Raw genomic sequence first — 25,333 nt, 5'->3', positions numbered from 1 at the left:
AGCACATGATTCTCGTCTCGTGGGATAGAAAAGGCAATGGATGGAAAAAAGAAGAAGATGCCACATGGCACTATGCATGTTTATGATGATCATAATAATGGGTCATCATGTGTGGGGATGATGAGCAGAGAGTGTAATAAAAGGTAATGATTATAAATGGGGTCATGATGGCAACGCCTTCATCCGTAGAACTAAAATGATTAAAACCAAAGAGCCTAACACCCACCACAAGTCTGCGCAGCCATAGCCGCCATTTCCTCTTCTTTCCCTTTTTTTTTTCTTTTTTTTTTTTAATTTTTTGCCCTTTTCTTTATGATGATTATTTCATATATGTATTATATTATTTATTTTCTATCAATTTGTTATCATTGTTAGAGAGAGAGAGAGAGAGAGAAAACGGAAAGTTAGACAGATATGAGGAAAAGATAGAGACACAAAAAAGCACTGAAATAAATAAAGAGAGAAAAAAAAAGTGAGGAAAAAGTAAAGTGGAGGAGGATTCTGGTGTTTAGAGAAGCCCAAAAATCAGGTATTTAAAGGCACCCGTTGCAGAACAATTGTAGCTCTGCAATGATGAACTAAATACTCACTACCTAGGCTCTAACGGCCCCATACTGTTCTTTTTTTTTATGTTTTTGGGTATAAGAGCAACCAAATCAGGTATTTAAGAGTTACTGAAAATTTTTATGAGCTGTGGCCTCGTTTATTTTTGTCTTTGCTTGCTTATCAGACACGTTAATTCAAGGTATTATAGCTAGTTAGCCTTGAAAAAGCTGCGATTTTTAACCCTCCCCTTTCTCCCATAACTTCCTTTACCCCATCCTACTTTCGCCTATATAAACTTACCCTTCTCTTCGTGCTTTTTGCTTACTCATATAGCTCAATCACCCTACAACAAAGGTTTCGATACAGTCTCTCCTCTCTTTAAATTTCTGCTTTCTTTTTCCTTGTGGGGTTTGCTTTGCTTCGCTTTGCTTAGTTAGTTGTGCCACTTCTACTGTTCCATAAATATAAAGAGAGAGAGAGAGAAAAAGAAAGAGAGAGATATTATGGAAGCAGAGGGTGTGATAGTTGTGAGAGAGTTGGACCTGAAGAAAGACCTTTTAGAAGTCGAAGATTTAGAAAGGAGATGTGAAGTGGGAAACAGTGGCAAGATCTCACTCTTCACCGACCTCCATGGTGACCCTATTTCCCGGGTCCGCCACTCTCCTGCTTTCCTCATGCTGGTAAATACTAAATACACATTTACTCCTCTTTATGTCCCAAAACTCTCTTTGTCCTTTTCTCCTCCAAAAAAAAAAAGAAAAAACTTTTCAGAAGACAAATATATATATATATATATATATATATATAAAACATACATAACCGTAAAAGCTTGTTGCTTTTCGGGTTTTCCTTAACCCGAAAACATAGAAAGAAAGAAAATAAATATCACTTTATACTGAGTATTTATCTTTGTATTTGAAACAGGTAGCTGAGACGGCCAAAGAGAAAGAGATAGTCGGGTTAATAAGAGGTTGCATCAAAACCGTTACATGTGGCAAAAAGCTCTCCAGAAATGGAAAAATCAACACCAACAACAACACCAATGAACTTATCAAACCCGTACCTGTTTACACCAAACTTGCCTACATCTTAGGCCTTCGAGTCTCTCCCTCTCACCGGTAAAAATTTCAACTTAAAAAAAAAATAAATAAATAAAAACTACTTAGATTTTTACAAAAATGGGTCCATGGAAATTGACCCACTAGTTCTACTATCATAAAGTCATAACCACCTTTATTGAAAGAAAAAAAACATGCCCCTCCAATTATTGGGTGTTAAAATATATTTATATTTCGTTATGGGAATATAATAATGGGATTCATTAAATAATTTCAACTGATTTGTTTTTATGTTTTGTTTGTGTTTGTGTTTGTGTTTGTGTTTGTGCGTGGTTTAGGAGAATGGGAATAGGGTTAAAGCTGGTGCGTCAAATGGAGAAGTGGTTTGGAGAAAATGGCGCTGAATATTCGTACATGGCTACCGAAAATGACAACCTAGCTTCGGTTAAGTTGTTCACCGACAAATGCGGCTACTCCAAGTTCCGTACACCTTCGATCCTCGTCAACCCTGTGTTCGCTCACCGACTCGGGCTCTCTGACAAAGTCACCGTTATGAGACTCAGTCCCTCCGACGCCGAGTCACTCTACCGGAAGCGATTCTCCACCACCGAGTTTTTCCCGCGCGACATTGACTCGGTGCTCAACAACAGGCTGAGTCTCGGTACGTTTCTGGCCGTGCCACGTGGGAGTTACAGCGCGGACACGTGGCCCGGGTCGGATCGGTTTCTGTCCGACCCGCCTGAGTCGTGGGCGGTGGTCAGTGTTTGGAACTGTAAGGAGGTGTTTACGCTGGAAGTACGAGGCGCGTCGCTGGCGGCGCGTGCTCTTGCCAAAACGACACGGATCGTGGACAGGGCGTTGCCGTTTTTGAAGCTACCGTCGGTGCCGGAGCTGTTTAGGCCGTTTGGGGGTCATTTTTTGTATGGGCTTGGGGGTGAAGGCCGAAGCGCAGGGAAAATGGTGACAGTGCTGTGCGCACACGCTCACAACCTGGCTAAAGAACTTGGGTGTGGTGTGGTGGCCACGGAGGTCTCGAATCGTGAACCGTTAAAATCTGGAATACCTCACTGGAAATGGCTATCGTGTGATGAGGATTTATGGTGTATCAAGAGGCTTGGGGAGGACTATAGTGACGGCTCTGTCGGTGACTGGACCAAATCTCCACCTGGATTGTCCATTTTTGTCGACCCCAGAGAGGTCTAAATCTAATCCTAGTTAAAACAAAACCAATAGCACAGAAAATAGTGAGCTAGGAGAAAAAAACAAAAACAAAAACACTACCAAAAAAAAAAAGGGGGTTTGTTTTTTGTAGGGTAAGGATTAAGGGATGGAAAAAGAGAGAATGAAGAAGGTATGGGTTTTTGTTGTAAATAAGGGAATATTCAGGATTTTTTTTTTTTTTTTGGGTTCATGCCTAGCCTTCACGGTAAGAGCTTTTTTTTTTTTTTTTTTTTTTGTAAATGGATGTGGCTTTTTAGATCCTCTTCGATCAAAACGCAGGCTTAATTTCATGTGGGGTTGCGTTGGTATATCTTTTGAGCCTTTGCTTTTAGTTATTCTAAAAATCTAAAAGAAGGGTTCTCTAATGGGGATGAGAAATCATGTGTCTTTCTTTGGGAATATCCTGTGCATGTAGAAAATCTTTTCAACGGAACTTTTTGGCCAGGACGTGTTTTATTTGTCCTGGATTATATGCTGATATGCTGTGAGGGACCTTACCTTATCCTATTTGATTTATCGGGTTCTTATAATATCTTTCTAATTAAGGGTAAGGAGGTAGTGGATGAGAGAATCACAATTTTTGATTTTGACTTAGGGGACTGGGTAAATTTGTCCCTTAATTAAACATATACATTTACAGAACTACAACGAAAATAATAAATATAATAATGGGATACTTTTGTGAATGAACCTCGGTGGTGTTGGGGGATTCCTTCGGCTACTTTTTATCCGATTGAAAATTTTGATGGGAGACTACTTGTTTTTTGCTGTGCGCTGGGTTTTGCATTTTCAAGTGGAGTGAGTGGGGTTTTTTTTTTTCCCTTTCTTCCTCGTCTTTTCCGCTATAAGCACCTCTCGTTTTCTTTCCCCTCGTATTAGGTGGTCTTGATTTGGATTTTTGTACCATACAAAGAGGTCCTGCGATTGTGACTTCCTACTGGTATTTTTGTACCATACAAAGAGGTCCTGCAATTGTGACTTCCTACTGGTGTCGTAATGCATATATGATGCTCTAATTCTAAGACCATAGCTTTTATGTCACAACTCTAATGTTATTAATTGTGATACGCAGTTATTTACTCTATGCTACTTCAGAGAGTTGTGTTACAAAAGATTGTAGTCTTAAAATTACTCTATAGTATGAATGTATTAGTATGAAGGTTTTACATCAATAAAACAATAGGACTGAATATCTCTTTTAGGTGAAAGACTTTTTTTGGAATAAGAATCCAATGCGTCCCATCGAGTGTTCTACTAACTACAGTATTGTTTTCTATTACTCTATAAAATAAAGTATTGTTTTCTATTACTTTATAAAAGAAAGAAGTTATGTATAATGGGATCATATGAGTATTCTACTAACTCATATTGTTCTAATACCGATGGTTTATAGAGCGTAAATGTTTAAGAATAAAACAGTAATAGAACATTAATTATTAATTTCGTTACAATAAATTCTAGATATTTTAAAGACAACTTTGATGCAATGATGTATATATGTTATTACAATAAACAATTTAATGCTTCAAATATCTTGTAATAAAAGCTATAATTTTACAAATCTTATTGTAATAGATTGTAAATAATTGATAAAAATAAATAATTACTTCATGTTTGTCATTACAATAGGTTATAAAATAATTAATATCAAGTTATTGCAATGATATCTTTGCTTCATGTTTGTTGTTGCAATAAATTGTAAAATAATTAATATCAAATATGATATCTTTGTTGCAATAAAATATCACTTTGAAATTTTTGTTGTAATAGATTGCATAAATAATTTGTATCAAATTATTGCAAAAATTTCGTCATTTTAAGTTATTGCATTAAATTTCTCTAATGCCATAAGGTATTAAAGCTTATATTGTAACTGATAATTATAAGTTATTGCAATTGATTATTGTTAATGCAATAATATACCACTCTTAAGTTACTATTACAACAAATTTTAACTTGTAGATGTAATATTGTGTATAATACTGATATACTAATTTTGTTTTATTAACATTTGATGTAATAGACTTATTTTGGTATATTGCTATAAGCACCTCTTGATTTCTTTCCCCTTGTATTAGGCGGTCCCAGTTTGGATTTTTGTACCATACTCGGTTTTGCGATTGTGACTTTCTACTACTACCATTTTGGGTATTTAGTGCACGTGTAATGCATATATACTAGTCTAATTCTAAGGTCATAACTTCTTGTGTCATAACTTTGTTACAATTCTAATGTTTCTAATTGTAATATGCAACTACTCATTGCATGTTATATCATAGTTGTGTCGCAAAAAATTGTGGTCTTAGAATTACTTTATACACTGCAAATGTATTAGCGTTAGGGTTCTACATCAATAAAATGATAAGAGTGAATATCTATTTTAGGTGAAAGACTTTATTTAGGAATAAAAATCCAGTGCGTTCTATCGGAATATTCTACTAACAACAATTTTTTTTTTTATTGCTTTATAAAAGAAAGAAGTGATGTATAATGGGATCGTAAAAGTATTCTACTAACACACATTGTTCTAATACCAATACTTTATAAAGCTTAAATGTATAACAATAAAACAATAATAGAACATTAATTATTGCGAAAAAAGAAAATCACAATTAAAACTCATCTTCAATATCTTTGATATAGCTAGATTAAATATAGTAGGGAGTATATAATACACGCTCATATAATCCAATTACAAACTATATCATGGCAAGTGAAAGATGACAAAAAGTCCAAACATGGATAAATTTAATAAATGAAGTGGCAAAAGCAAGTACAAGTGACACCAGATATGGTTTATGATTGTGCATGCCAGAAAAAGCAATCTCTGGTGCTCAGTCAGTGATCACACCGGTCCAAGAAGATATAACAGCTTTTCTCTTCACGGGTTTTGCAACCAAAAAAATTTAAAAAAGAGATCATAAGAATCACGAAGGGGGGACGGTGGGAAAGGTTGTAATAACAAATTAATGTGAATGCCGTAAGTGGCACCAATTCTTGTTATTACATTCTGACAGGTGTATGCACTCTGGTTTCCAGCTGGAAATTTAAGTTATTTTAAGAGGTTTGATAAAGCAGTTTGAGATGAGATTTTTGTAATTATTTAAAATACGTGTGTGTAAAAAAGTGTATAAAAAAGTGTGTAAAGTTATTTAAAATATAAAAATAAGAGTTTGAGATGAAAAATAAGAGATTTCATAGCAGTTTCATCCTTCATGATTGCATCATTTTGTAGCAGTACCTTCTTTACTTTCTTCATATATATATGTATTTCGCGTATGTAACAAAAAAGATTTGGATGTTAACTTTCCCCCCAAAAAAAAAAGGGCTAAGCTAATTCACATTGTATTAATAAGATTTGACTCGAACTATTTTAACATTCCAAGTAAGAATATCTAGATCCATAACTTAATTTGACACATGCCTATTTGTTAGTTGCTTCAACCAAAAAGCTAGTTTACTTCTAAACCATCAATTTGAACCTTGTTTTAACTATGTTTCCCACAACTTGGAGAAATTATACAGTTCTCTGATGGACAACATCATTTGTTCACCATTCCATTAAAGAACTCTCATTTATTTAAAATTACTGAATCGGTAATTAGTTTCTGTTTAAATAAGTAAAAATCTTTTAGTGGAATGATGGACCATATTACTTATCTACCATAAAGATCTTATAATTTTTCCACAAGTTGCATATGTGAGGAACCAACTGTGAAGATGAAGGGCATAGTGGGATATAAAAGCTGGAGTCAATCAAGAGTAAGCACAAAATCTACTCGATTTTAGTGGTAAAATTGAAATTTTAGGTGATGACTAGATACATTGAACTAGGACATTAACCTAAGATTTTTTTTATATAAAAAAAATATAAAATTATAAATACTATTTTCCTCAAAAAATTAAAAGAAAAAAAAGATGTTATATATATATATATATAACCGAAGCATTTGGTTTTTATTGACCTCTCCAGAACTTGCCACATCATTATCATTTTTTTAAAATAAAATTATTCAACTTTTTTTAATTAACAATATCAACTTCAACCCAAGGAAGATTAATTTTTGACCTCAACAGCCACCAAAGTCCAAACTTAACAAGGAATGAAACTCTATCTCTCTAACAAGTCTGACTTAAACTCAAATTCAAATGTTGATAATTTATCTCCAAATTTGCAAGGTTAATCATGAACATTATAAAAATAGTGCAAACCCCAAATTTTTTTTTTAAAGCTGAGTAAAGGTATGAGCTCTTCTTCTATTATTTTCCTCTCCTCTACTTTGTTAAAAAAAATGTATTTTATGGTTTTTCATGTATTTTTTAAAAAGTGATTTTTGTACATGAACCACCAAACCATATGTCTGTGACTATATATGATTTTTTTTTCATCATTTAAAGTTTAGACCTGTTAAAATTTAAAATTTATTATTTTATGGGTTCGTGTACTTTTTTCTTAGTCTTATATTTCTCTTTTGAATAGTCGTATATTTTTTTTGAATCATTTCAATAACTTATTCTTTAATTATATATCTTTTTTGAAATTTTAGAAGTTCTAACATCTGAATTTGTGTTAGTTTTTGCAATATTTGAACATGTTTAGCAAATTTCAATCACTATACCATGTGTTATTCCTTTGAAGGTAATCAATTTTTCTTTTATATTTCTCTACTATGTAATTATATACATTTTGTTTTGTTTCAAAAATTTATAGAAAGTAAATCTTATGATTCTTTAATATTTGTTGGTCTTTCAAAAGTTTTAACATTTAAATTATTCTTTTGATGGTAACACATCTTTCTCTTATATTTATATGTTGTGTGGTCACAAGCACACACGCACTCGCACGCGCGCTCGCACATACATATTATCTATAATTTATAGGCTCTAAATCTTTTGATTTCTTTCAATAGGTATAACCATGAATTATTTTTTTGAATGTAACTTATCTTTCTCTTATATTTTTCTATTGTTTAGTCATATATATATATATATTTGTTTCAATAATTTATAAGCAGTAAATCATCTAATTTTTTAATATTTTTAGTCTTTCAAAAGTTTTAATATCTTTTTTTAACTTATTGCACATTCAAGCAATGACTTATATATCAAATTGTAATATAAATTGAAGTCTTACAAGAGCAAATCATGCAATGATGTAGTTTCTTAATCAATTTAATATTTTATAAAATTATTTTAGTCTACCTCACAAATAGGTAGGTTCTCATACATTACACAGATTAACGACTAGTATTTTACTATTAGTGTCAAATATCCACCATTTATATTCCAATAAAACAAATAGTGAACCGAACCAATTTTTTTATTTTTATGGTTGGAAAAGGCATGTTTAGTATTCGATGAAAAATCTTGTCATACTAGGGAATAACTATTTATTTTTAAAAGAGTTTTTTCTATATATTAAGAGGGTTTTATAAGTTAGTTATTATTTTTTTTACTTGCAAAATATATCCATAATTTAATTGACTTATCCTTATTCCTAAAATATAAGAAATGAGGTTAAAACCGTAAATTGACCAAAATTAAAAACAATAAACCCTACCGTGTAAAAACTCCCCACTACATAGTAGATAGATACAATGTTCCTACCCAACATAAAGTAAACTTCCCACTACTCCATGTATACAACCATAGCTACCACATGTTCCTATAAATTAAAAAAAAAAAATTATCCATATCACATTAAATATATATATATATATATATATATATATATATATATATATTGTGATGTGGTAACTCTATAACCTTTTGTGATGTGTGAACTATATTGTAATGTGTGAACTATATAAAAGATGTTATAAGAAATTTAGTTATGAATGAAAAATTATGACTCTAAACAAAAAAAAGAGAGTAAGTAATAGTAATTTCTTTTAAATTCTCTCTATGTACGTAATAACTTTAGAAATTAATATATTTAAAAAAATACAAGTTCTCTCTATGTACACAATAACTTCAGAAATTAATATATTTAAAAAAATACAAGTTTGCTCTATGTACACAATAACTTTAAAAATTAATATATTTTTAAAAAATAAAATCCTCTCTATGTACATAATAATTATACAAATAACAATTTGTATAATAACAATTTGTTTATCAAAAATTATACAAATTACAATTTGTCAAAAAATAATCTCATCTCATTACTCCTTCCAAAAATAAAATAAAAAACCCAACCGCCCTCTCTTGTTTATACCTAAATATATAAACATTTTCATTAACATCATAATATCTAATTTTTTTCCTTTAAAAAAAAATATCTAATTTTTTTAGTTGTCAAATCAAACATCTATCAATGTTGTAGAAGTATCTTCTTTTATAGTTTTGAATCTAAGCAATCTCAATAATATATATGTCTCTCTATATATATATAAAAGCAGGTGAAGTCCAATCAATCACGATTAAACAATGTTTCATCATATATAGTTTATAGCATCAAAATTTTATTATAATCCCACATGCAACTTTCAATCTGTTATATATCTCCTTACTAATGAAACATGGAGTCATCACAAATAAATTAAAAAAGTGTCAAACAAGTTTGATTGTATAAAAACAAACATGGGCACACTTGCTCAAGTTTGAATTAGGTAAGTAGGCGTGAATGTAGTAATAATACTTTAATTTATAGATTAAAGATATCAAGGTGTGGTCTGTGTGGAAGCTCACTCTCCAAAGTCCTATTTTTCAAGTCTCCTACCAAAAGATTTTTCCAAAGACAAGGATTTTTTATCAATGTTTAGCCCCTTTTTTAATTCTCGCATCTGGTTGACTTGAACTACTAGTAATATTTTGGTGGTTTAGGTATGAAGAAGGTGGGGTACAAGTACAACTCAAACAGTAGCAAAATTAATAGTCAAACTTAGACCGCATCGACTTTCCTATCTTTGCCAAGTTCTTAAGGAATTGCGAGGCAATTGTTGAAACTTTGAGAGGATAAAACCTATAAAAAGTGGTTTAAAGTTTAAATGTGCCATTTAGGTTCTCTCTCTCTCTCTCTCTCTCTCTCTCTCTCTATGACTCTATCCTCTCTTTCTTGTGGATTAGGAATTTTGAGGAGTGATGTTAGGTAGTGTTTGATGTGAGAGACTTTAGTCATTCAAAATGAATTGTCTGCAAGAGCATCTTTTTAATTAGTGAACTTGGTCTAAAGGATATGCTTAAAGTCTTTAGAATTTGATAAAAATTTAGGGGGAACATAAATTAAGAAAACCCCACCTTGACTAGATGCATTTTTTGTCCTAATTATATCTAGGCTTATCTTTTTTAGTTGGAACATGGCTAAATTTGTGGTTAGCATTTTTGATTAAGACTTGGAGTGACCCTTAATATCAAGTCAAGGTCAATTTATTGTATATTTAGTTATAAAACCATATAAGTCCAATTCTCAAAAGAAAGATTCCCTTTTTAGAAAAGCTTTTACAGCATTGAAATGACTCATCCCAGTGAACTTTCGTAGATAGAGTATTGTTACAAATTGTAACTTCTTATTTCTATGATGGATTTAAAAAAGAAAAAAAAAATTGGGTCAATGAATATGAGGATGACACTCTTTTGGTCAGGCAACAAAGAGAAAGAGAGTGCCACTATGGTTACAATGAGCTGAAACGGGCCCAGACCCAGGAGAAAGTCTTGTGGTCCTTCTAACTTTTCAGCCCTTTATTAAGGGCTTTGGACTGAAGGCCGTGTTTTATTGGGACACTCTTAATAGGCTCGTGCCCTTACATCAGGGCCCGACAAAACTTTCGAATTCCACTGCTCAAAAAGAAGAAGAAAAAGAGAAGGAGAGGGAAGGTAAGAGCAGACAAAAGGGAAAAGGGCGTGGGGTTTTAAGACAACTAGTCGCAGCGCAGAAAAATTTGACTATTTGGTTTTTTTTTTTAAGTTAAAAATAAAAATAGTAGATGAGTTTTATAAGAGTTAATTTCAAATTCTTCCAAAAATGATATGGCTATTTTCTAACGAAGTATAGTTGATGCAATATATTAAATTTTTTATATTAAATTATATATATATATATATATATTTGTTATTTGAATGTGTTTTTTTTTTTTTTTGTTCGTTCCAAGCAAACATAATGCATTTTACATTCAATTATTATATAAGGTAAAATATTTTGTAAATAATGTAATGTGTAGTTAGAATTTGTTTCTAATATTCCTTGCAAACGGTTCATCCTCTACACATTTTAAACAAGCTAAAGAATAAGCAAATATAAGTAAATTCATTACTTATATTAGGGCTGTCCACGGGTCGGGCCGGGTCAGTTTTGAACCCAACCCAGACCTGACCCACTGGTATCGGGTGGAACAAAAACGGACCCGTAACTGACCGTCGACCACCACGGGTTGAGTCGGTCGGGCTCAAGGGAGCAAACAGTCGGGTCAGTCGAGTTCGATGATGAGCGACAGCGAGCGGAGGAGAAGATTTATCTTCGTTGATCTGAGTTGAAGGCCACCGGATCTAATGGATTATCACCGGATTTGAGCAGATTGGAGCCCAATCTAACCAAGAATAGTCGGATTTGTGTAGATCTAAGTTAGATTTAACCCAATATCGCCAAATTTGAGCAAATCTGAGCGAAGGTAGACCAAGGGTGGCCGGATCAGAGTTGAGGAACACTGAATCTGAGCAAAGGAAGACCAAGGATGGTCGGATTGGAGTTGAGGAACACCAAAACGTCACCGGGCCTCGAAGGACCTCACCAGATTTGGTCCAAAATTTGTAATATTTTTCGGAGAGGATGATTGTTTTGGTTCGGGTCGGGTGTCATGGGTTTTAAAATGTAAAACCGGCAACCAACCCGCGTGGGGTCAAGTTAGAGAGTTTGGACCCACGTTCGACCGCCGGAGACGTTGGATTGGGTGGCGGCGGGTCGGGCTCGGGTGGGTGGCCGGGTGGGTTGGACAGCCCTAACTTATATTATGAAAAAAAAAATACAAAACTTTAATAACATAAGAAAATGTCAGGCTAAAGAAGAAGCATATATAAGTAAGGTTTTTCATCTTGACCTGCTAATCAACCCACTTGCCCAAATCGGCTGACTCAGACCAAAAATCGTCCGACCCGACATCGGTGACGGTCGGCGGCGAATCTCTACTTCCAGAAACCAAATCTGACTGGTCAGTTAGCAAGTCTTCACATGAAAAACCGACTCCAACTAACCCGACCGACCTCCTCGCCGAAGCTTGCCATTCTCTGAACCTCCCCCTTTCTATCAGACGTAGATCTGACAAGATCTATTGAAATCTAGACCGATCTTGACAAGATTTGTTAAGATCCAACCGGATCTCGTCAATCCGTCAGTTTCACCTAAAACCGACCATCGTAGACTCAAACTAAGACCGACTCAACCCGAGTAGACCAAAAAGGATCAAAGTAGATGGAATAGACCGAAATAAACCAAAGTGGACCAAGTTGGACTGAATTAGACTAAAATGGATGGAATGGATTGAAATTTTACAATAATAAATGCTATACTTCGGTTTTTAGATATTAGCTATAGATATAAAAATACTTAGTAATGAGGATTTAAAATCAAAGAGATTTTAATATAAATTCATTAATAATAAATTTAGCATGCGGTGATCTTAGTTTTTGACATTTAGCCCTAATGAAAAACTTGTAGTGTAATGATGTGAAATAACATTTTACATATAATCATTTGAATTCCATATCTCTATAATCTTTATCTATAAAATATATTAAAGTGAAAGTTCAAATAAAGAAGAAAAATAAATTTTAATTGCAACTCTAATTTTTTCCAAATACCTCTCTAATTTAAGACTACTTTCAACTTACCACCGTGCACCCTCAGCATGATGGTCACTCCACAAATATAAAGTTTTGTAGAGTGTAGAGGGGGGCAAAAACCGAGGTTCAAATCTTCAAAAGGGAGCTTCACACACATATACACTTAAATTATATTATAGTAGAATTTCTATCTTATAAAAATAAAAATAAAAAGCTACTCCCAAGTTTCAAGTTTCAACCCATTTAGAGCTAATACTAAATTTCTTTACCTAAACTTATTATTAATTCAACTATATACTATAATGAAATTTTTTACCATGTCCTAAAAAGTTAACAGTTTATTTTAACATATATATATATATGATGTGTATAGTTTGTTTCTCAAAAAGAAATAAAGTGGGTGTTGTCCAACATCGCTTGAGTGTAACTTTTTCTCATTGCTTAAAGCCCCACTCTACTACTACAAGAATTAGGTCATCTTGTAGTGGTAGTTTGGGTTAAGGAATGCATTTGAGCTTGGTGAGAGAGCCTAATTAAAAAGTGTGTGTGTGTGTGTGTGTGTGTGTTTAGTAGTTAGTTTGTTTCTAAAAAAAAAAAAACTAAAGTGTAGCATTTATTGTTACTACACTCTTGTTGAGTCACATCAATGACCATATCATCCACTCATTTTCAATATTCTCTCTCTTATTTTTATTTTTTTTTCCTTATTAATTTCCCAACTTATTGTTATACTTTTTCTAACTTTTCTCCTCCCTTTCACCTTTTCATTTCCTTACTACTATCTACCTTAATATCACTTTTCCTCTATCCATTTATCTTCCTTTGTTTTTTGCTTTTCTTATTCCCTTCCTTTTACTATAAATTTACAATTCTCTTTTCCATTTTATTAATAGTTTTTTCACATACAAAATGTTATTTCTCTCTTTCTCTCTCTTATTTTCCACACACAAAAGGTTATTTCCCTCTCTCAATTTTGGTGGATTTAAAAAAAATATTTTTCTTGCATCTCTACTTTAGGTTGTTGATGAATTTTTGTATTATTTGGAACTCTACTTTGGGTTGATGTGATTATGTTTTGTGTTTTTAAGTTATTGTCTTTTTTGTTCTCTTTGATTTCATAAATGTTATCATATTGCATTATAAAGATGGTATATAAAAATATAATATTATTTTATTACATGACATGACTTGGATAATTTTGTGTTTATTACTACATTTTTTTTTTTACTTTCTTTTCTTCTCATATTATTTTTTATAAATTTTTTATTATTCTCTCTCACGTTCTCTCTTGAAAAAGTGGTTATTCTCTCTCTTGATTTTTTTTATTCTTTCTTTTAACTCTACTTTATATTGATGAATCATTGTGGTTTTTAAAACTCTATTTTGGGTTGATACATTTTGGTGTTATATTTTTTAGTTCCCTGTCACAAGCAGTCTCTCTTTCTCTCTCTACAATAAAATTTAGAGAATAAATTATACATATTCAGTGTAAGTTTGATATGAGTTTTGATTATCATGATAATCTCTTTTAAAAGAATGAATAATTTTAATAATTTATTTAAATAAAAATTATACATACATACATACATACATATGTATGTATTTATTTATTTTGCTTAAATGTATAATCAACTTCATGCAATTCATTTAAAAGTGATGAAATTAAAGCAAATGAATAATTGCCCTAAAGAATACACTTGTATATTCATAACATTTATGTTTAGAAAGAATTTCACTTAGATTTAGTCAAATCGAGGTAACTTACATTAATGTGGCTCAAAAAAGTGTAGCAACAATAAATGTTATACTTAAAATTTTAGATATTACGAGTTTGAGATTTATTATTATTATTTTAATAAATTTGGATTTAGATTAGGTGCTTTCAACCCAAACATGTCTTTTCTCATTATGTAAGTGCACAAAAATAGATCGAAGTAGACCAAAATGAATCGAAGTGATTTGAATGGACCAAATGGAACAAAGTGGATCAAATGGAGAGAGTAGGACCTAATAGGAATGAGGTAGACCGAATAAGACCGAATAGGACTGAAGTGGACCAAGTAAGACCAATGTGTACTGAATAGGACTGAATTGGATAGAATGGACTGAATAGAACTAAATTTCACAAAATGGACTAAATGACCATAAAAGTGAATAGAATGGACCTTATAGGACCAATGTGGACCGAAAGTGTCAATGTGGACTGAATGGATAGAATTAGACCGAAGTAGACTGAATACGACTGAATGAAACGAATTGGACCAAATATAACTTTAGTGGACAAAATGGACTAAATAGGACCGAATATACTGAATAGGACCAAATTGGACTGAAGAGGAAAAAATGGACCGAATAGAACCAATGTGGACCGAATAAGACTTATGAATATTTATAATTTTTATTGCATTTTTAGGGCTCATATTTCTAATTTCTAATATCTATTTTAGTATTTTTATTTGTATTTTTTAATTCAAAACTAAAAATTTTAGCCCAAATATAATAAAATTTCATACTTTTCAACCCAAAAATGAAGAAAAAAAAACCTATAAAAAGAATCAAGGTCCAATTAGTTTGAAATGGACTAAAGGGGGACCGAAATTGACCGAGTGGGCCGAAGTAGACCTAATTGGACTAAATATAAATTGTTTAATTTTTAGGGAGAAAAAATTAGCTTTAAAAAAATTTAGAGAAATTTTTTTATATTATATTACAATACATAATAATTATCTATTCTCACACATTGCGTGGGTCTGCGATTAGTTTTCATAATAATTTATTTGAAAATTTTGAATATTAATTAAAATCAAATCAATGTATCATAATTAAATCTTAGAGTTTAGGGATAGTCCAAATTGAATTCTTTAATTTCAAAAGTAACAAATTAAATGTGAAGTTTTGAAATGTAATAAGTTAAATTATGTAATCAAAATTGCTCTAACATCATTAACCATCAAAAGTGTTTGATGTTTGGGAACAACTTATTTGGCTGAAATGAAAAACTTTTTGTTGAAAATACTGTAGATAAAGCTAAAAGGTAGCTGAAATAGAACAGTGAAACTCTGAATAGTACCAAAAAGTATAATGAGACCCATGAATAGTAACAAAAATAAGCTAAATAGTAAAAAAAATTGACTTTTTAAGCCAATGCCAAACGCAACCGTAGTATATAAATAGGTCAACAAACTATCTTTTATATATAGTAATCTAGAATGAAAAATTTACCCTAAAAATTTACTGTATCCAATCGTATCATTACAAAGTTTTTTTTAAGAGCTTGATAAAAATAAAAAAATGAACAAGGATTTGTATTAAACTTACGTATAAACGTTTGACATATTCTAATTGCGTTCATTCTTAAATGAGTATGTGCATATACTGGAGAATATAAGTTACAATCAATAAAACTAAAAAAAAAAAAAAACTTACTTGTTAACTAATAATTGAAATATATATATATATATATATATGTATGTATATATATATATTTAAATACTTTCACATGAACTAATAATTTGCTTTAGTTTCCATTAGATTTTTGTTGGTATCAAGTTATGTGTGCTTGATCGCGATGTTGAATGGCGTAATTCTGTGGAAGAAATGAGTGAATTGGATTTCAAGTCTATGAAAGAAAATAAGAATGATAGTAAAAAAGACATCCACAAGTTTGGCATTCCTCTGGTATGGTACAACAAAAACTAGGTCATTACTCACTACTTAGAACCTGAATCTCGGGGAACAATAATGTGACAACAAACACTCAGAAATGAATTTCTAGGCATCTTTTTTCTGTAACCGCATGCCATCCTTTGCCTAAAATTCCCCATAGAAAATCAGCTGAAATACGTCAGTGGGTTCTAATTTCCTATGTCAAATGAGCGAGGCAATTTTTACAAACTGGCCAAAGTTGTGCTTCAATTCTGCCAAACTATCTGGACTAAGATACTGATTGCCTCCTACTTCTGGAAGGGGTAGATTTTGTTTCATCTGCATTGGTAGAAACAGGGCTTTCTGATGTATCAGAGCTACTAATTTCACCATTCCTTTCCTTGCTTGACCAGAGCTTTGAAAAGAGCTTCGACATGACCAAACCTTTCATCTTATATGCAACAACTTTCTCGTCATTATTTTTAGCACCATCGTTTACATCTCTATTACTGTCAACTCTCCCATCACCTCCTCCTAATCTCAAATTAGCAAGCTCCCCTTTCAAAGCCTTTATATCCTCAGCTGTTGGTACAGCATCCCAGTCCTCTTCTGTGTTGGTTGTAGTAGACCTTGAGCTGCCGTGAGAGCCACCGGGGATTAAGGCCCTGATTGAACCAGGTAGCTCAGGCGTGCTGCTGCCAGTCGAAGTTGTAGCTCTAAGCTGCTCAAAGAAGAGGACCTGCACAACAACTCGCAAGGGAAGCCGCTCATTTTGCACTGCATGCATGCAAGCTTCGGCTGACAACTTCCTGCAGTCCATCAACCTGCATATTCTCTTCCTCTCACTCTTACCAATCCCAGGATGTTCCTGCATTGAAATACAATCAATTAGTCAAAAAGCAATAGTCTCGGTCTAGTTCTGGGTATACAAGTTTTGCACTGTATCTGAAAAACATCAATTTACAATTACACAATTTGGCTAACAAAGGAAGAAGAACAAAGTTTTGTAGATTCAAATGGAAAAGTGATTGTTGCCTGTCATGAGGCACGTACAAAGATAATTGTCAAGTCTCAATTGTAGACACTTGAATGATCAGAATGGTCTTAAGTCTATGATTTTATCAAATGTTGAAAGAGAAAACTGGGATCAGAAATATGGCCACAGAGGCAAACATCCTCCAAAATTTTATTCTTAATCTATAAAAACTAAATTATTGGGTTATCTCTAGTTAGATTTTGACCAGGAGAACAGTAGCATGTATTTCTTGCATGTCCAAACTAGGGAACTATATGCTAATTTGTTCGCTAATAGAAACCTTATTTGTTACCTAGAATTTCAAAGCTGACAGATAGACCTAAAGTATTCAGTAACTTACCCTCAGATACATGTCAATAGCACGGTAGAGTCCATCATGAGATGGCCTTGAGAAGCTTGATACCATTGCAGCAAGATTGACAAATTTTGACACAGATAAGTTGGGATCACGTGAAACCTCAGCAAGGTAGCCATCAACCAGCTTTGCTACCATTACCTTGGAAGCTTCTGGCACAAACCTTGGGCTTCTAATCTCCTGGAATTCATTTTCCATGGGAGAATCAGCCTGAGCATTCTGCTCAAGCATTGCAAACTCCTCAACTAGGTTTTGCACTATATCAACATCATAAATCATTGATTCCCCAGATGGGGCTCGAAACAAAAGATCCACCACAGTAGCCTCCTCAAGCTGCTGGCCAATTCTCCTCATTAGTTCCTGTCGTTCAGTTTCTCCACATTCTAACATTATTGCTGCTCTCAACAACTTAAGCAGGAAACTGCATTGGATGCTGCCCTTCTCTGTGGGCAGTAGCTGCACTATGGTTTCCACCAATGATCTATACTTTACAACATCCCCACCCTGCAGCACACCCTTGCTAAAACCCGGCAACCTTCTCAGGGTATATGCATTCAAGGCTTCTCCAATGACATCACCAGAAACTTTGCCTTTTGTCTTTATTGTTGTCATGACCCGCTTGTATAAATCAATTTGAAGCTCACAGAGGTCTTCTACCCACCAGTCCTTTGGAACCATCTGCAGTTCTCTCACACTATTCCAGAGTGGATCATTCCCATTCTCATATGGGAGCTTTTTCCTGTTATAGGTGTATGACCAGTCCACCTTGGAAGTGTCAATGGAAGCCTTGGAAGCTATGGAATCAAGGCAGTGGCTGACCACTTTAAGTTCCTCAGACCACGGAAGAAGAGACTTTGTTGTTTGAAGAACAATAATTGAGTCTTTCCAACTCCGGAAGACACTTGAATTGAGGAAGACATCAATCTTGTAGACAAGGTTTCCTTTCTCAATAGTTTCATACATCTCAAGGTACTCTGCTGCGCATCGAGCAGCAACCACATTGTATGCATTGAGAGTAACTGTCATACCATAACAAAATTTGGCACATATTTCAAAAGCAGCAGGTCCACCAGGAATGTCTTGGATGTAAATTTCATCGTTGTTTTCCTCATTTGCGGTTGCAACCAGTTTCTGTAAGCGTGCACTCTTGGACAAAAGGGGAAACTGCAGAGATATTACAGAGCATTAGATGACTAAACAAACAACATATTTAAATCCCACCAGTACCCCCCAAAAAAACATTATATTTGTGTTTCTAAAACCATATTGTTGAAAGTTATTAGACACGAGCCAGTCTAGCTAGCTAAGTAGGGTATCTCATCACAATATGCCATCGCAATGGTTTGATGTTACTTTGATCTACAAACGGTTCTTCATGATTACAGCAGCAACCAATGTAAAGTGAACAAACCAAGTGACCTGGACAATTTGGTAGGTTTTCATTCCCACCTTTAAGATAAGGTTTTGAGAGATGGAGAAAATTACATGAATAGACTTTGTTAACTAAGTTTGAAACCAGAATCAAGTCTACCCATGTATTTGGCAGGGTTAGTGAGTTCAAAACATCACTATGGAACCACTCTTACATAAATTTCATACATAGCAAGAGATACAATTTCATACCTTATGCAGATAGAATTTCACATCCCTGATGTTAATGACTATGTCAGTTGCCAAATCACTTGCCACGTATCTGAAATTACAAGCATTTCTCTGAGTTGATAATAAACTTGATACACAAATATTAATTAATTTGAATTTGGCAAGTGTAAGCTTGCAGAACAAGAAAGCACAGATTATATCACTCAAAGGACTAAGCAGAATGAAAATTATTATAGAAGCAAAAAAATTTGGAAAGAGGCCAGTCATTTAATTTCTCAGGCACCACTCTTGGAGGCTTGCAGACTATGCATATTTGAATAGCTTCCCCCCTTTTTGGTGTGCTTAATTCATTAGTTATCTCATCAAAAGAAGGAAATAACATGCAGGATGATTTAATAATAAAAGTAAAGGAGGACACAACCCCAAAAAGACACACCCCAGGGTGGAAAGCTTGATGCTCACCAACCAAATTGTCTTGATGTTATTATGTTTTAAATATAAAATTTCTTTTCTAGATGCAGTTTTAATTATGAACCCAACTAGGGAACTACCCACTATTCTCAAAAATGTCCATTTCCTTCTACTTTTGGAAGGCTGAACTTAGACAACCTAGTGGTAATGCATAGCCAGTATGGAGTGGATACCGTGGATTCAAAATCCTAAAGTTTGTAACAAAAATCTTAGACTACAAAGTTCTACTATGATATATATTTATTTTAAAAATACATTTATAGTTCCATAAATTGAATAAGATGTTTGAAATTTTTGCAACCTATTGCCTAGGGAAAAATCATAGAATGTTTGAAACCATCCTCATAACTTTTAAGCTGATCAAACAGGTTCACTAATTCCAAGTAGAAATTGGAGGGGCATTTCATTACCCAGTGGAAATGAAATTATATAACTTTGCAGGAACACAAACAGCAAAACATTGGTGTCAAGTGAAAAAGAAATTATACAGGAATCATAGAACGTTTGAAACCATTCAAAAGAACTTCTTATTTGATCAAAGAGGCCCACTTATTCCAAATATAAACTGGAGTGGCATCTCATTACCTAGTGGACATGAAATTATAGAATTTCATATTAGACAGGAACATGAACAGGAAATCTACAACTGAGATGGTAACAATGAAAATATGGGAATATTACCAAAGGATTAAATCGCCATCTTATATGATTATGCGAAAAAAAGCTAAATTCTTTAATTTTCAAAAAATGATTTACTTATCTTCATATGATAAACAAAAAAGTAAAGCCTAAAATAATATTATATTTGGGTGTAGTGTGCATGAACCCCATAAATCTTCTTCTTCTTTTATTTATTTATTTATTTTTAATTTTTTGTTGAGGAAAACCCCATAAATCTTGAGAAGCAGAAGGGAAGGATAAAACCCTCTATCAATCAAGCAATTTATTATGGAGTTCGCGATGACTTAATACATAGTTTTTCAAGGACGCCATGCCTTAAAGCAGTCAAAGGGTTTTTAAAAACAGAATTTTTGGAGGACTAATTAGCTTAAGAGAATATCTGCTTTAACACATAAGGCAAACAGAGAACAAGAAGATCAGGGAAAATCTTTTGAAAAACCAGAAAGTGGGTAAGATGAAGGTTAGCAAGCATGTAATGTAACTTTTAATAAATTTTCAGCATATATATTGTAAGTGGATCTTGAAAGAGTACATCATGCTCACCTAATATTGTCTCCATCAATCTGAAATGAGTCAGGCTTAGATCCAAGTTTCATGAACTTCATTTTGCCAAAATGTTACAGGAAGAGAATCACAGAAGCAGAAGCACCACCAATCAAATCCAAACTTCTTCAAACAATAAGAAGCGAGTCCAAGCAGAGGTTTAACACCTGAATGTGACCAACTTTATGATGTTATTAAAAGTAAGGAAGGATGGATCAAAAGAAAATATTTAGTATTTCTTAGTATGACCGAATCTTTCCCATAAAACAAGGCCAGAGAGAGAGTGTGTGTGTGTGTGAATGGAAATGGGAGTTGTGTGAATTTTAACAAACCCTTTTTCACTTGAGTGGGAAGAGACCCCAAAAGAAGTGGTTGCTTCCTAGATTGGTAACACAACCCAAGGAGTCCGGGCAAAGAGGTCAGCTTAGGAGACAAAGCCAGCAAACTCTCTCTCGAACATATATAATTCCAAAGCCAGAGACACCCCCACTTGCTCAAAACTGACACCACCGCCCTTAGTTGATTTGTTTATCGTTCTCAATTCTAGATATTTGCTTTCTCTTTCTCTTTCTTTTCTTTTTCCAAGGGATCACAGACCACCAAGACCATTCATGGTCCACAAAGTCTCAGAACCCAAAACACAAAACCCAGAATCCCACATTCTTTTGCCAATCCTCTTTCACCTTTGGTTCCTATTGAACCCAGAACACCTGCAACAGGAAACATCATATCTCGGTATGAGTTGAATCAACCACAAAATAGTAGACAAAAAGGCATCATTTTTTGTGGTTTCCATTGAAAAGATTGCAAGCAAACATCAGGACCAACGAAATTGTTTCAAACTAAATGGGGGAGCAGAATTGTTAGGATCAAAATCAGAATGTGGCACAGAAATCAGTCCCAAGAAAATCCCATATTCTTTACTAAACAAAGCAATAGGATTTCAAGTTTCAACATATAAATAATTTTTAGCATATTCCCGCCTCATTTTTTCACAACAAATGAAAGAAATTAAACATAAACTAAATACTAAAACTGGTATTGCATCAACAAAATTCTCTTTATTTGACTATAAGAAACAATAATGCAGAAAACATAATAAATAAAGAAAGAACAAAATCCCACCTCAATTAAAGCAAACCAGACCCAAATAACAAAATTCAGAATCTCAAATTCTCAACCCCACAAGAATCTAAAGACTTGGTTATATAAACAAATAAAAAAAAAGAGCAGTGAGCAAACACACAGTAATATAGAGACAGGGAATTAGAGCATTTAGAACCGAGTGTTTAGGATTAGGAAGGGTCTCCAAAACCAAAACCAAAACCAACCAACCTATTAAACTGTCCCAATGCACTTTCTCACTTTGCAAAGTACGAAGAATGAAATATCAGTTTGGCACAACAACGACAAGAGACACAATGTTCACTGCACGAGCACTTATATCCGCAAAGAGGCAGAGAACCCCACACACACTGAAACCACCCAACAAATCCCAAAAAAGCTAACCTTCAAAAAGATGAGCTGTTCCTCATCTTTGACAGCCACCACAACTACACAAACACAAATACTAAAAGCCAAAAAAGTCTGAGAATGTTCCCACTCCTATCTCTCTTTACTCTTTACTCTTTACTCTTTACTCTTTACTCAATCTCTTTCTATCTTGAATTAGCTCCCACCACCACTACCTTTCCTCTCCTTCTCTCACTGCTCAGTTTTCACCACCCCAAGATTATACAAAAAACAAAACCAAAAAGTTTTGTTAAGTGTTTTTTTTTTTTTTTCCACTTCTTTCTTTTCCCTCTTGGCTTCTCTTTTAACGATGATGGCTTTATTTTTGTGCAGCTCTAGCTAGCTAGAAAGCAAAACGGCTCTCTTTTACATCTAGCATGAGTTTATTTTATGAGGCCCCCACTTTCCCTCTCTCTCTCTTTGTGCGGCTCTAGCTAGCTAGAAAGCAAAATGGGTTCTATCATACTCGGCATGAGAGAGTTTCATGAGTCTCTCTTTCTCTTTCTACAACGTAATGCACGCCAATCTGACAAGTACAACTTTGTTGCTCCCCTTGCCAAATACAATCTGACTTTCCCAACTTGTTTTAGTGGGTTTTTTATGTGTGCGTGAAAAACTTCCCGTGTGCAAAGAAAACGACCCATCCATGATCCACCCCCTCTCTTACTTTGATAATAATGCCATCCATCTCATTTTTCTTTTTTGTTTTTTTTTTTCTGACATAGAAATCTCAAAGCTTGATTTTATTTTCAAATTAAGACTTTTAATTAAATTAATTTTTGTTTATAAAATAATTCAATAGTTACAATAATTAGCTAGATGTGTTTCAAAAAAATTAGCTAGATGAGATTTGAGACCCAATTATAGAGCAGTCTATAAAACTCTTGTCAATTGAATCAATCTTAAATTTATAGAAAAAGAAAATATTTTCTATATTGTTGGGTATTTGTATGACGCAAAAATGCAAGTAAATGAAAAACAAGTCTAATAGAGAGGAAAATATTTTTTTTTTCTTCCAAAAAAAATTTACATACTCAACCAACCAACAAAAATAAGCTTCACATTACTGCCATTGACAAATTCCCTCTCTTGGCTGCCTTCTCTTTCCATAGATCAATTGTTGACTTGTGGACGGGTTATTGATTGATTGTTGACCCTCATTTACTTTTTCCTAAATAGTAATTTTTGTTCAAACCAATTGCTTTCCCTCTTAAATTTTCACATAAATTTTGAATTTGAGGTCTATTTTCCTATTTGAGATTCCCATATGGCTTTTAAAAAGAAAAAAAATTATCCCATTTGATGTATGTTTTCATGAATTAAAGTTTTATTCATACGTTCTAAAAAAAGAAGTTTGTATTCATATAGTTATTTGGAATTATAAGAAATATCGATAATTTTTAATGCCGACCAAACAATATAAAATATTTGTTTTTACCTTATTTTTAGGGTCGCAAATTCACAACCAAACAGAAGAAAACAAACAAGTTTTCCAAAGAATGTTTTAAGTAAAAACAATGTCAACATTATAATAACAATCTAGACCTAGTTTAAGTATCTTAAAGCTAGCTAAAAAAAAGCATCTTAAAGCTAAAAATAATGAAAATTCACAAAAGTAATCCTTAAGAGTTAAGAATGAAAAAATCTATGGACACAGTTTTTCACAGCTCCAAGGTTACACTATTATTGACAATGAGTGGTGGATAAAAAAAATTGTAGGGTCTATATGAAAATGAATGTCTACGGCTCACTGCTTATAGTCAATTCAAATTTTATTACCAAAATACTTGAGCTTTGGAAAGTTATGAAAGTGACTAAAAAAATTTGTGATATTTATATAACAATTATATGGAAGTTTATTTATTTTAAAAAAGGACAAATGGAAAAGTCCATTTCTGGTGATGTATTACTGGAATACTATGTTATAAAGAGATTTTTTTTTTTTTTTTTGAGAAACATGTTATAAAGAGATGGGCCTGGAGTCCCTGGACCATTCTGTGGCCATCACATGGCTCAGTGATGGCGGTTCTCCCAGTCCCTCTCTCTTCACAAATACCGATTCTTACAATGAGCAATGACCTATTTGAATACTTTTTGTTTGAAGTGGACCTATTTGAATACTTGTAATATAATAGAATCTAATCCTTCATTCCCTTAATTGTGATTTGTGATGCCAAGGTTAGTTTTTTTCAAAAACAAAATAAAAATTCGTTATCCGCATATCATCTTACTTGGTATCAACTTGTTCTATGTCATTCTCAAGTCTGACATATAAATTACCTTGCAATGCTTTTTATACTTTTCAAGCTCATGACTGAAGAGTTAGTAAAACTAATTATACATACTAGCCTCGCACTTCGCGCGTGAGATGAAGCTTTTTTTTTAGTGGTAGTAGTAAAAAAAAAAAAAAATTATGTTTTTTATTATATATATAATTTTTATTTTGAAAATCTAATTTATAAGTCGATAAATAAATTTGAAAATCAATAGGAAAGTGACCCTATTTTTTAGGCAATGTTTTAGTGGAAGTTAAGGTTGTATTTTTACCCGATTGTTTTTTAGTTTTGTCTCTACTTAAACATAGAAATGTAAGAGTATTTTAGAACAAAAAAAAAAAAAATATAGATTGTCCTTTAGTTTTTATTTTATTTATATATATATTTAGATTTGTTTTTGGAAAAACGTGGGGTGTTTAACTTATTTTTCTATTTAAAAAAAAAAAAAAAACGTACGCTCTGTTTGTTTCAGCAATGATGTTTTCTTGAAAATGAGTTATTTTCTAAAAAATATTTTCTATAAAACTATTTCATTTTCTAATGTTTGGTAGCAACTTTAAATGAGTTGAAAAACAATTTCATAACTTCCCTTATATAACTTACTGTGAGATAG

General features: G+C 33.0%; 2 protein-coding genes across 3 annotated transcripts; one reads left to right on the top strand and one right to left on the bottom strand.

The window, feature by feature from the left end:
* The first annotated feature begins 567 nt into the window (after positions 1–567).
* Positions 568–3,135, top strand: LOC142623943 (putative N-acetyltransferase HLS1). The gene is made up of 3 exons (XM_075797430.1): positions 568–1,226; positions 1,471–1,664; positions 1,943–3,135. Exons 1-3 carry the CDS (start codon positions 1,050–1,052, stop codon positions 2,805–2,807), a joined length of 1,236 nt encoding a protein of 411 aa, XP_075653545.1. The 5' UTR covers positions 568–1,049; the 3' UTR covers positions 2,808–3,135.
* Positions 3,136–16,237: 13,102 nt separating this feature from the next.
* Positions 16,238–23,013, bottom strand: LOC142624553 (phototropic-responsive NPH3 family protein NPY4-like). 2 transcript variants are annotated; one of them, XM_075798156.1, is made up of 6 exons: positions 22,268–23,013; positions 21,265–21,642; positions 20,933–21,099; positions 19,259–19,328; positions 17,621–18,799; positions 16,238–17,112 (listed from the first exon to the last, which is right to left on the bottom strand). In XM_075798156.1, the coding sequence occupies exons 3-6, from the start codon at positions 20,992–20,994 to the stop codon at positions 16,534–16,536; spliced, it is 1,890 nt and encodes a 629-aa protein (XP_075654271.1). In that variant the 5' UTR covers positions 20,995–21,099; positions 21,265–21,642; positions 22,268–23,013; the 3' UTR covers positions 16,238–16,533. The 2 variants fall into 2 exon arrangements, with proteins under 2 accessions (XP_075654271.1, XP_075654272.1); XM_075798157.1 differs by having other exon boundaries at positions 22,058–22,295.
* Positions 23,014–25,333: the final 2,320 nt, after the last annotated feature.

Source organism: Castanea sativa, chromosome 2, assembly GCF_040712315.1.
Source record: "Castanea sativa cultivar Marrone di Chiusa Pesio chromosome 2, ASM4071231v1".
NCBI classification, from domain to species: Eukaryota; Viridiplantae; Streptophyta; class Magnoliopsida; order Fagales; family Fagaceae; genus Castanea; species Castanea sativa.
The sequence above is the reverse complement of the archived record's forward strand: the minus strand, read 5'-3'. Positions and strand labels throughout refer to the sequence as shown.

Coding starts and splice junctions, on each gene's coding strand:
- LOC142623943 (XM_075797430.1), top strand. CDS start 1,050: ATGGAAGCAGAGGGTGTGATAGTTGTGAGAGAGTTGGACCTGAAGAAA. Junction 1,227..1,470: donor CTCCTGCTTTCCTCATGCTG/GTAAATACTAAA, acceptor TATTTGAAACAG/GTAGCTGAGACGGCCAAAGA. Junction 1,665..1,942: donor CGAGTCTCTCCCTCTCACCG/GTAAAAATTTCA, acceptor TGCGTGGTTTAG/GAGAATGGGAATAGGGTTAA.
- LOC142624553 (XM_075798156.1), bottom strand. CDS start 20,994: ATGAAGTTCATGAAACTTGGATCTAAGCCTGACTCATTTCAGATTGAT. Junction 19,329..20,932: donor ATTGATGGAGACAATATTAG/GTGAGCATGATG, acceptor TTGTAATTTCAG/ATACGTGGCAAGTGATTTGG. Junction 17,113..17,620: donor CTATTGACATGTATCTGAGG/GTAAGTTACTGA, acceptor ATTTCAATGCAG/GAACATCCTGGGATTGGTAA.